This window comes from Moschus berezovskii, chromosome 25 (genome assembly GCF_049115385.1).
Source record: "Moschus berezovskii isolate FMDL1 chromosome 25, NW_MosBer_1.0, whole genome shotgun sequence".
NCBI classification, from domain to species: Eukaryota; Metazoa; Chordata; class Mammalia; order Artiodactyla; family Moschidae; genus Moschus; species Moschus berezovskii.
Window position 1 is genome coordinate 29927479 of NC_142484.1, and position 12041 is coordinate 29939519.

A 12041-nucleotide genomic window follows, 5' to 3' on the forward strand; every position below is an offset into this window, starting at 1 on the left:
GATGCCTTTGACTAAGCTGTTGCCTCTGCCCAGAATATTCTCGTTCTCCATCTCTGCTTGGGAAAATACTATTTTTCCTTCAAGTTTCAACCCAAACACTGTTCTGAGAAAACAGATCATTTGGCACAAAAGAGGTGGCCTCTTGCTCCTCCACTGAGGTTCCACTGCATCTGCCTTACTCTTCTCTGGAAGGCACTCACCACAAATGGTCCTATACTGTGTTTATTTGTAAACATGCCATGTCTCCTTCACTGGCTGCAAACAGCTCTTAGGCACAATTCTGTCTCACTCCTCTGCCTCTCACTAGCACTCAGAAGAAGGATATAGTAGGAATACAGGCGATGCCTAGGAAATGTTAGCTAAATAGATTGCTACAGTAGGACACAGAGGTAAGGTGCAAGCATGTTTGCAGGGAGGACAAATTTGAGCTATGTGTGGAGACTATATAGAGTGTGTGATTTATAAGCCTGTGATTGAGAATGTAGAGATGCAGATATGTGGTTTGTAAAGGAGAAGTGATTCATGTATTGTGTTATGTGCAGATGTGCCAGGTAAATAAGGGAGAAACTCCCAGGGCTTGCCCTCTCTACAGCTTGGGCCAGTCTGGAGTCATCCACTGGTCTTTTCTCCTCCCACCCTGGTCCCTTCTTTCCTACCTTATTTGTACATCACTCTCCAGTCCATGGGCCCCATATTCAACAGCTTTCTCAAAGGACATTATGGTATTCTCAGGCCCCAGCTGTGGAAGAAAAGGACATCAGGCCTTTAATCTCACAGTCTTTTCTGCCAACATCCATTTTAGCATAGGAAGGGGGCACTTTAGGAAGGACTTTAGGAAGCAGAGTTTGGTTCTCTTGGCTCTCTGTTCTAAGAACCTGCCTACATTCTCCTCTCCTGAATCTGGGTTTGGGAATTCTGCTCATCTGAGACAATGTCACTGGACATAATAAAGAGAAATGGACTGAGAATTAGGAGAATTAAGTCCAACCTCTACAATTAATTACTTATCTTGTCATCTCAAGCCAACCTCTTTATTTCTCCAGGGGTTTCTGAGGATCCGATGTGCCCTTGTCTCATCCACACCCATGAACACCCACATCCATCAAGCTCAGACTTACCATGGGTGCACCTCTATGTCCAAAGAAGTTTGGCTTGGGTGCCAATTTCTCCTTCTCCTGAAGGCAGGCAGAGTAAGTCCCAAATGGCACCACATAGAGACATAAAAGGATAAGAAAAAAGGGCAATCCAATAGCCACTTGTAGAGCTGAAAAAATTGGAATGAAAAAGTGATGAAAAAGAAAAGAGGAATGGAGAACCATCCCAAGCAAATAAGATCCCCCCAAAATAGTTATAGTAAATATCTAATCCATGGGATCATTGACTCTGTGAACTCACAGATTTACTATTTCTCTCAGGTCCTCCACATCTCAATTATTTGAAAGCAAAAGGCTACCCAAATACAAGCATGATTATTAAGTTAAAATTATTGCAAATGCATCTTGGAGTGTGAAGTCAAGTGGGCCTCAGGAAGCATTACTACCAATAAAGCTAGTTGAAGTGATGGACTTCCAGCTGAGCTAATTAAAATACTGAAAGATGATGGTGTTAAAGTGTTGCACTCAATATGTCAGCAAATTTAGAAAACCCAGCAATGGCCACAGGACTAGAAAAGGTAAGTTTTCATCCAAATTCCAAAGAAGGATCGTGCTAAAGGATGTTCAAACTACTGGACAATTATGCTCTCTTTCCATGCTAGTAAGGTTATGTTCAAAATCCTTCAAGCTAGGTTTCAGTAGTACCTGAATCAAGAACATCCAGATGAACAAGCAGGGTTTCAAAAAAGCAGTGGAACCAGAGATCAAATTGCCAATGTCCGTTGAATCATAGAGATATCAAGGGAATTCCAGAAAAACATCCACTGCTGCCTCATTGACTACAAGAAAGCCTTTGACTGTGTGGATAGAAACAACTCTTGAAAATTCTTAAAAAGATAGGAATACCAGACCATCTTTCTTATCTCCTATGAAATCTGTATGCAAGTCAAGAAGCAACAGTTAGAATCTTACATTGAACAATGGACTGGTTCCAAATTGGGAAAGGAGTACAACAAAGTTATATACTGTCACCTTGTTTATTTAACTTATATGCGGAGTATATCATGCAAAATGCCAAGCTGGATGAGTTACAAACTGGAATCAAGACTGTTGGGAGTAATATTAACAATCTCAAATATTTAGATGATACCACTCTAATGGGAAAATGTGAAGACAAACTAAACAGCTTCTTGATAAGGGTGAAAGAGAAGAGCGAAAAAGCTGGCTTAAAACTCAACATTAAAAAAACTAAGATCATGGCATCCAGTCACATCACTTTATGAGGAAAAGTGAAAGTTGTGACATATTTTCTCTTCTTGAGCTCCAAAATCACTGCGATGCTGCCTGCGGCTGCTGCTAAGTTGCTTCAGTCGTGTCCGACTCTGTGCAACCCCGTAGACGGCAGCCCACCAGGCTCTGCCGTCCCTGGGATTCTCCAGGCAAGAACACTGGAGTGGGTTGCCATTGACTACAGCCATGAAATTAGAAGACACTTTCTTCTTGGAAGGAATGCTATAACAAACCTAGACAATGTATTAAAAAGCAAAGACATCACTTTGCTGACAAAGGTCCGTATAGTCAAAAATATGGTCTTTCCAGTAGTCGAGTAAAGATGTGAGAGTTGGACAATAAAGAAGGCTGAACACTGAAGAATTTGTTTTCAAATTGTGGTGCTAAAGAAGACTCCTGAGAGTCCTTTGGACAGTAAGGATATCAAAACAATCAATCCTAAAGGAAATCAACCCTGAATATTCATTGGAAGGACTTAGGCTGAAGCTCCAATACTTTGGCCACCTGATGCAAAGAGCCAACTCACTGGAAAAGACCTTGTTATTGGGAAAGAATGAGGACAGGAAGAGATGGGGTGACCAAGGATGAGATGGTTGGATGGCATCACCAATTCAATGGACATGAACTTGGGTAAACACCAGGAGATGGTGAGGGACAGGGAGGCCTGGCGTGCTACAGTCCATGAGGCCACAAAAAGTCAGACATGACTTGGCAACTGAACAACAACAAAAATTATAAATACAAATTAACAAGGGAATAAACTGTACAGGAGGCAGGAAGGAGAGGGAATGTTAAGGAGTAGCTTCTCAGAAGGAGGAGGAGTTTGATTGGTTTGAGAAAGCTCTCAAGCCCTTAAAGGTCAGCCTAGAATGCCCGGGTATTGATGGCAGAGAGGAATAATGGAAGGGATACTAGTTGAAAGAAATCCAAATACAAAGCAGACTTTACTATTTTCTAATTTTGTGACTCAGACTTATTGTTTAACCTCTCTGGGTATTCATTTTCTTCATTCTGAAAAATGGAGCTATTCTGCTAGTATTATTACCTCATGTAATTGATATGACCTTATTGACTCATCATCAGTTCAGTTCAGTCACTCAGTTGTGTCCGACTCTCCGCGACCCCATGAATCATAGCACGCCACGCCTCCCTGTCCATCACCAACTCCCGGAGTTCACTCAAACTCATGTCCACATAGACCCTCAATAAATAGTTGTATTTCTCTCTCTCCCCTACTCCTCTCTTAAACACACACACATACACAAACACACAGACTAATCACAATACCTGTTATCACTGGCAATACCCCAATATTTACTATTTTATACTTTAGAGGATTTAACCTATTTGTATATTTTAAAATTACCATCCATGTCACTTTCAAACCTAGCTCTCCAGCTCTAACCTCTCAATTTCGTGAGCATACTACAGCACGTATTTCTTCTTCTTTCATTACTTGTAATCTGGTAACGTCTCATTCTAGCTAAAATTCAGGAAATAAAAAAGAAAAGAGTTCATTATTGTCCCCTTTAAGTTCCTGCCCTCAGAAACATTTCCTAAAATTCACCAGCCACATACACACATAATGACAACACTACCAATCCTGTTTTCTCCTTCCTGAACCCTTGGACAAGTCAGGAAGCAAGCACTCCTTGTTTAACTAGTAATAATAAAAAGAGACATAGACAGAAGAAGGTTCTCCTGGTTTCTCAGTAAGGGTGCTGAGAGTTAACTCCATCTCAAAACAGCTTCATGTACAGCTCTGATTCTTATTTGCTTCCATGATATTAGGACAAAGAATGAAGAGGAAAGCAGTGTCAGGGGCAGATATTTCTGCTTCTGTGGAAGTCCTCAGACGTGACAGAGACTCATCAGGGACTGCTCTGAAGGACTAAGATGTATCCAGGGGATATCTGCACCTGGTTCTTGAGTTGAGATAGTAATATTTGAATACAAACTAAAAGAACCATGACGTGTACCATCACTGGCCAAATAAAAATAAAATGCCCTCTACCCTCCCTAAAACTACTCCAATCTATTCCCCGAAAGTTAATGAGAGAAAATACTTATTTTTCTAGAAGGAGAATGTCTCTTTAGAAGATGGACTGCTTAGCCTGGGAAATGCTATGACAGGATGTTAAGATAGGTCATGTAGGGTTGTAAGTTTGATCACAAGGAGCATGCTTGAGTAACAAGATAAATGAGTTTCAAAAAGATACAGTGGTGCTTTGCTTGTTCTGCTGAGTAAAGTACAGAAGTTAAAGCCAGAACTGGAAGAATCAGGGAAGGTTCCACCCACAGTATATACCTTCTCCTTCCAAATGGATCAAGTAGAAGGCCACAGGCCACGAAAGCAAAACCATCATAGATATGCTGCTCAGGTGTATGTAGGGAGCAAAGACCTGTGAGGAAATTGAAAAGTCAGCCTGAACATATCTGGACAGACAGGGCTACAACTAAGTATGGTGCCTACCTGAAGTGACAGCCCAATGGTAAGCCACCTGTCTTTCCAGTAAGTTAATAAAATCCATAACAAAAGTGAGAAAAATGGAATCATCACCAGAACCAGGATCTGGGGAAACAAAAAGAATGTTCTGACTTCCATGCAATAGGCTTTGATCATAACTGTCCTTGAGAAATGTATATTTGTTCTCACAGTTTCAGTGATCTTATTCCTCATCTCCTTAATCTAACCACCCCTCAGACTCCCAGTACTACTTGGATTTCATCTTATTGCTGCCAAGTCTAAGTTATGTAGCATGGCTGGAAGAAAAATTATACAGCTATATGGTCTGATGTCTTTACTAATTAATTATTTCCACCTCGGCTGCATCTTCAATACTGCTTGGCATATCTCACCAAGTTTCAACAATGGCCATTTTAAATGTTCAATACCACTTTATGTGACTCAGTATAATCATAAGTCAACAGTATTTGTAATTGAATTTTCAACATATGTTTTTTCCCAAATAGACTATAAGTTTATGAGGTCAGGGACAATATTTGGGTAAGATCATATTCTCACTGCCTTTAAGAGGCAGTGTCTCACTGCCTGACACATAGTAATCATTCAGCAAATATCTGTTGGACAGATTTTTTAAATCTACTATTCATTTTATATCGAAAGAACACTGAAACCAAGAAGACACAATTTTATCTTGTTCCCCTTCAAATGTAGTTTTCCTACATCTGTGGTGCCCTCTAGAGACTTCTGTATCAATGAAAGCAACTGAATCCATGATCAAACCTCACAAAAGAATTCCAGGCCTTGCTGCCTTCAATGGTTAATTTTTGAAATTCCAGCTGAGCTATTTCAGCTCCTAAAAGATGATATTGTTAAAGTGCTACACTCAATATGCCAGCAAATTTGGAAAATGCAGTAGTGGCACAGGACTGGAAAAAGTCAAGTTTTCATTTCAATCTCAAAAAAGGGCAATGCAAACAAATATTCAAACTACCGCACAACTGCACTCATTTCACATGCTAGCAAGGTAAAGCTCAAAATCCTTTTAGCTAGGCTTCAACAGTATGTGACCCGAGAACTTCCAGATATACAAGCTGGATTGAGAAAAGGCAGAGGAACCAGAGATCAAACTGCCAACATCTGTTGGATCACAGAAAAAGCAAGTGAGTTCCAGAAAAACATCTACTTCTGCTTTATTGACTATGCTAAAGCCTTTGACTGTGTGGATCACAACAAACTGTGGAAAATTTTTAAAGAAATGGGAATACCAGACCACCTTACCTGTCTCCTGAGAAACCTGTATACAGGTCAAACAGCAACAGTTATAACCTTACATGGAACAACAGACTGGTTCCAAACTGGGAAAGGAGTACATAAACACTGTATATTGTCACCCTGCTTATTTAACTTATATGCAGAGTACATAGTGCAAAATGCCAGGCTTGATGAAGCTCAAGCTGGAGTCAAGGTTGCAGGGAGAAATATCAACAACCTCAGATACACAGATGACACAACTCTAATAGAAGAAAGCCAAGACAAACTATAGAGCCTCTTGACGAGAGTGAAAGATGAGACTGAAAAAGTAGGCTTAAAACTCAGCATTCAAAAAACTAACCTTTGGCATCTGATCCCATCGTTTCATGTCAAATAGATGGGGACAAAAAGGAAACAGTGACAGACTTTATTTTCTTGGGCTCCAAAATTACTGTAGATGGTGACTGCAGCCACAAAATTAAAAGACACTTGCTCCTTGGAAGGAAAGCTATGACAAACCTTTAAAAAGCAGAGGCATCACTTTGTTGACAAAGGTCCGTCTAGCTAAAGCTATGGTTTTTCCAGTAGTCATATACGGATGTGAGAGTTGGACCATAAACAAGGCTGAGCACCAAGTATTGATGTTTTTCAACTATGGTGCTGGAAAGGACTCCTGAGAGTCCCTTGAAGAACAAGGAAATCAAACCAGTCAATCCTCAAGGAAATCAACCCTGAATATTCTTTGGAAGGACTGATGCTGAAGCTGAAGCTCCGATACTTTGGTTACCTGATGCAAAGAGTCAACTCACTGGAAAAGACTCTGATGCTGGGAAAGACTGAGGACAGAAGGAGAATTTGGCCAAGGAGGATGAGATTGTTGGATGGCATAACTGACTCAATCAAGATGAGTTTGACCAAACTCTAGGAGATAGTAAAAGACAGGGAAGCCTGGTGTGTGGCAGTCCATAGGGTTGCAACTGAACAACAACAAAGGAAGAAATATTTCAATTTTAACCAACTCTTCCTGAGAATAAAGAGGGAATTCTCTCTAACTTGTTTTTTGAAGCCAACAAAAACATTGATACTCAAACTGAACAAGACAATTACAACAAACAAAACCTACAGTCCAATCTCTTCTATACATAGACACAAATAGATGTGAAAATCTGAAAAAAAAAAAACTGTTAGCAGACCAAATGCCTCATAACACAAGTATTTAATAGACAAATTAGACTCACATGAATCTCATGTGATTCAGTGATCTTACTCAACACCAAGATTTACTAATGATTTAAGGCAACTGACAATTACAAGGTACAAACAGTTTCCTTTGGATAAATCTGACTGTCAAATGCAGCTATTCATAAAAAGGTCTTTCCTTTCCTGTATTAGGATACATGCTCTGGTCTGGGACTTAAAGTGTGAGGTGTGTTTTGAGCAAAGTATGAGAAAACATTTTTCTACAGAAGTCTTTTGCATTTATGGTGCATCCTTTTCTTATATATTCCATTAACTATACAACTCCAGCCAGCCATGTCTCCCACCCTATAAATCTATAACTTCAAGGTTTATTTATTATAAGCAACTTAGATATACATGTTAGAAGCTGCTAGAAATTTTCATAGATAAGGACTCACCATTATCATTTGGCTAATTAAAATCTTTAGTACATTTATAAGAAGATTGGGTTATTAGCTATTTAAAAAGTTTTGATTGAGGTCATTCATTGCTCTCTGAGCATGCCTAGGTGGAAGAGAATGCACTATAGGCCTGGTGTTCTTTCCATCTAGGTTTGTTCTTTGCACATTGAAACTCCAAGCCCTAAAGAAATTCCCTTGCCAGGGAGATTTGAAAGCCAAGGGTTTAGAGGCCCAACCAAGTTAGTCATCTTCCAAGGGTATTCCAACTCTTCTAATACCCAGCTCCACCACTTCTCATTGGCTATGGATTCATAACTGGAATTAGATCACAGAATACCTTGAGAAATGAAGGCTTCATTAAATATATTGACCAAAAAAACTCTGTGTGCTCACTATACAAGGAGAAAGGAACATAATATTAAATCAGACTGAACTTATTGATATGGGCTTCCCTTGTGGCTCAGCTGGTATAGAATCAACCTGCTATTCAGGAGACCTGGGTTTGATCCCTGGGTTGGGAAGATCCCCTGGAGAAGGGAAAGGCTACCCACTCCAGTATTCTGGCCTAGAAAATTCCATGGGCTATACATATACAGTCCATGGGGTCGCAAAGAGTTGGACATGACTGAGTGAAAATCACTCACTGTGCTGCTGCTGCTGGTGCTGCTGCTAAGTCACTTCAGTCGTGTCCGACTCTGTGTGAACCCATAGACGGAAGCCCACCAGGCTCCCCCGTCCCTGGGGTTCTCCAGGCAAGAACACTGGAGTGGGTTGCCATTTCCTTCTCCAATGTGTGAAAGTGAAAAGTGAAAGTGAAGTTGCTCAGTCGTGTCCGACCCTTAGCCCACCCCACGGACTGCAGCCTACCAGGCTCCTCCATCCATGGGATTTTCTAGGCAATACTACTGGAGTGGCTTGCCATTGCCTTCTCCGACTCACTGTGCACTAACCAGCAATTCTAAGTTCAATATATAAAGTGTATATATATATATATATAGTTATATATAAGTTCAATATATAAGTATCCAGGTATTATTCATCTCTAATTGTTTATTTGAAAACTGCCAGCAATTTCTTTGTATTGTATGAAAGAAAGAAGACTTCATGCAGCACAGTAGATGAGAATCTGCCTACCAATATAGGGGACACAGGCTCAACCCCTCATCCAGAAAGATTCCACATGCCTCAGAGCAACTAAGTTCATGTGCCACAACTAATGAGTCAGTGCTCTAGAGCCAGTGAGCCACAACTACTAACCAATGCTCTATAGCCCATAAGCCACAAGTTCTGAGTCTATGTGGTGCAACTACTTAAGCCTACGTGCCTACAGTCTGTGCTCCACAAAAACAGAAGCCACCTGCAATGAGAAGTCTGTGTACAACAATGAAGAGTAGCTCCTGCTTGCCACAACTAGATAAAGCCAGTGTACAGCAAAGAAGACTCAGTGGAGCCAAAAATAACAAATAAAGAAAATTAAATTTATTTCTGTCTTTGTGCCAGTACCATACTGTCTTGATGACTGTGGCTTTGTAGTAGAGCCTGAAGTCAGGCAGTTTGATTCCTCCAGTTCCATTCTTCTTTCTCAAGATTGCTTTGGCTATTCAAGGTTTTTTTTATTTCCATACAAATTGTGAAATTATTTGTTCTAGTTCTCTGAAAAATCCCCTTGGTAGCTTGATAGGGATTGTATTAAATCTATAGATTGCTATACTCATTTTCACTATATTGATTCTTCCAATCCATGAACATGGTATATTTCTCTATTTGTGTCCTCTTTGATTTCTTTCACCAGTGTTTTATAGTTTTCTATATATAAGTCTTTTGTTTCTTTAGGTAGATATATTCCTAAGTATTTTATTCTTTCCTTTGCAATGGTGAATGGAATTGTTTCCTTAATTTCTCTGTTTTCTCATTGTTAATGTATAAGAATGCAAAGGATTTCTGTGTATTGATTTTATATCCTGCAACTTTACTATATTCATTGATTAGCTCTAGTAATTTTCTGGTGGAGTCTTCAGGGTTTTCTATGTAGAGGATCATGTCATCAGCAAACAGTGAGAGTTTTACTTCTTCTTTTCCAAATTAGATTCCTTTTATGTCTTTTTCTGCTCTGATTGCTGTGGCCAAAACTTCCAAAACTATGTTGAATAGTAGTGGTGAGAGTGGGCATCCTTGTCTTGTTCCTGACTTTAGGGGAAATGCTTTCAGTTTTTCACCACTGAGGACAATGTTTGCTGTGGGTTTGTCATATATAGCTTTTATTATGTTGAGGAATGTTCCTTCTATTCCTGCTTTGTGGAGGGTTTTTATCATAAATGGATGTTGAATTTTGTCAAAGGCTTTCTCTGCATCTATTGAGGTAATCATATGGTTTTTATCTTTCAAGTTGTTAATGTGGTATAAATTTTTTTAAAAAATTTAAACATTGTTCCCTTTTAAAAAAGTATGGAAGAAAAAATCCAATAATTTATTGACAAAAGGTTATTGCTATTGATGTTATTCAGTCACTAAGTCGTGTGACCAAAACTTTGCAACCCCATGGAATGCAGCACACCAGATTTCTCTATCCTTCTCTATCTCGAAGAGTTTGCTCAAACTCATGTCCATTGAGTCGGTGATGCCATCCAACCATCTCATCCTCTGCTGCCACCCTCTCTGTCAGCCTTCAATAGTTCCCAGTATAAAGGTCATTTCCAAAGAGTCAGCTGTTCACATCAGGTGGCCAAAGTATGGAACTTCAGGTTAACTATCAGTCCTTCCAAAGAATATTCAGGGTTGATTTCCTTGGGATTGACTGGTTTGATCTCCGTGATGTCCAAGAGACTCCCGTCTTCTCCAATACCACAATTCAAAGGCATCAATTCTTCAGAGTTCAGCCTTGTTTATGGTCCAACTCTCACATCCATATATGACTACTGGAAAAACCACAGCTTTGACTACATGGACCTTAGTCAGCAAAGTGATGCCACTGCTTTTTAACATGCTGTCTTGGTTTGTCACAGCTTTCCTTCCAAGGAGCAAGCGTCTTTTAATTTTGTGGCTGCAGTCACCATCCACAGTGATTTTGGAGCCCAGGAAAATAAAATCTGCCTGCCTCCACTGTTTCCCCATCTATTTGCCATGAAGTGATGGAACCAGAAGCCATGTTCTTCATTTTTTGAATGTTGAGTTTTAAGCCAGGTTTTTCACTCTCCTCTTTCGCTTTTATCAAGAGGCTCTTTAGTTTCTCTTCACTTTTTATCTTTGAAGTGTTATCATCTGCATATCTGAGGTTGTTGATATTTCTCCCAGCAATCTTGATTTCAGCTTGATTCATCCAGCCCAGCATTTTGCATGAGGTACTCTGCATACAAGTTAAATAAGCAAGGTGACAATATACAGTCTTGATGTACTCCTTTCCCAATTTTGAACCAGTCTGTTGTTCCACCTCCAGTTATAACTGTTGCTTCTTAACCTGCATTCAGGTTTCTCAGGGGGCAGATAAGATAGTCTAGTATTCCCATCTCTTCCACTTCATCGACTATGCCACAGCCTTTGACTGTGTGGATTACAACAAACTGAGAATAATTCTTAAAGAGAAAATGTTGTTGGAATGCTATCACCTATCGTCAGCTAACCCACTCTATATTGTGCCCTACAGGCAGTCTCAGAGGACACTGAGAAACACATTTGTGAGGAGAGTGTCAGCATCCTTGAAAAGCACTGTAGTGGTCATGCTTTATGCCTGGATAAAGGTGAGAGGTGCTGCCACAGAAACTGGCTTCCTGAGTTCAAAGGTCATGATGAGATTCTGCTCAGCAAAGGCCAAGTAGCAGCGCTCACTGCCAGAGGCAAGTTAAGGATGGTTTCTGTTATAGACACAAGCCTGGAATGGTAATCAGAATGGTTTAACCCACAGGGACTCTTGGTAGTGACAAATTGCTCACTGTATCCAAACTTCAAAACCTATGGATATCTCAGTAACACCTATGTGTTCATGCTTCAATTTCTTCTTTACCTACATGATCTTATTACTTCAATTTCCATTCTTTCTAACTTTTAAATGTATACTTTCAATTCATACTTCCCTTCGGAGTAAGAGGAAATTTAAGGGGACCACTCAGGGAGTTTGACATGTTTCTGGATTTGAGGAAATACAAGGAAAACCATGCCTGAAAAAGTCTATAAATACCAAGAGACTGTGCTGGAGATGCTCAAGCCCATAGCAAAACAAGACAAGGGAGGCAATGATGGAAATGAGCTGCATGTCTTCAGATGCTGGGTCAGTAATGCCTGTCTCCTCAGAACAAAAACAGATCC

The 12041-nt window shown here is 40.0% G+C and overlaps 1 protein-coding gene across 1 annotated transcript in view; it reads right to left on the bottom strand.

The window, feature by feature from the left end:
• LOC129548372 (glycerophosphodiester phosphodiesterase 6-like) overlaps positions 1-12041 on the bottom strand; it is a 102857-nt gene that overhangs the window by 73280 nt on the left and 17536 nt on the right. Inside the window, exons 5-9 of the mRNA XM_055414899.2 lie at positions 4858-4956; positions 4693-4786; positions 3790-3867; positions 1119-1264; positions 657-739 (exon numbers count right to left, since the gene is read on the bottom strand). Coding sequence (XP_055270874.2) covers positions 657-739; positions 1119-1264; positions 3790-3867; positions 4693-4786; positions 4858-4956 — 500 coding nt within the window. The remainder of the gene's footprint in view (positions 1-656; positions 740-1118; positions 1265-3789; positions 3868-4692; positions 4787-4857; positions 4957-12041) is intronic.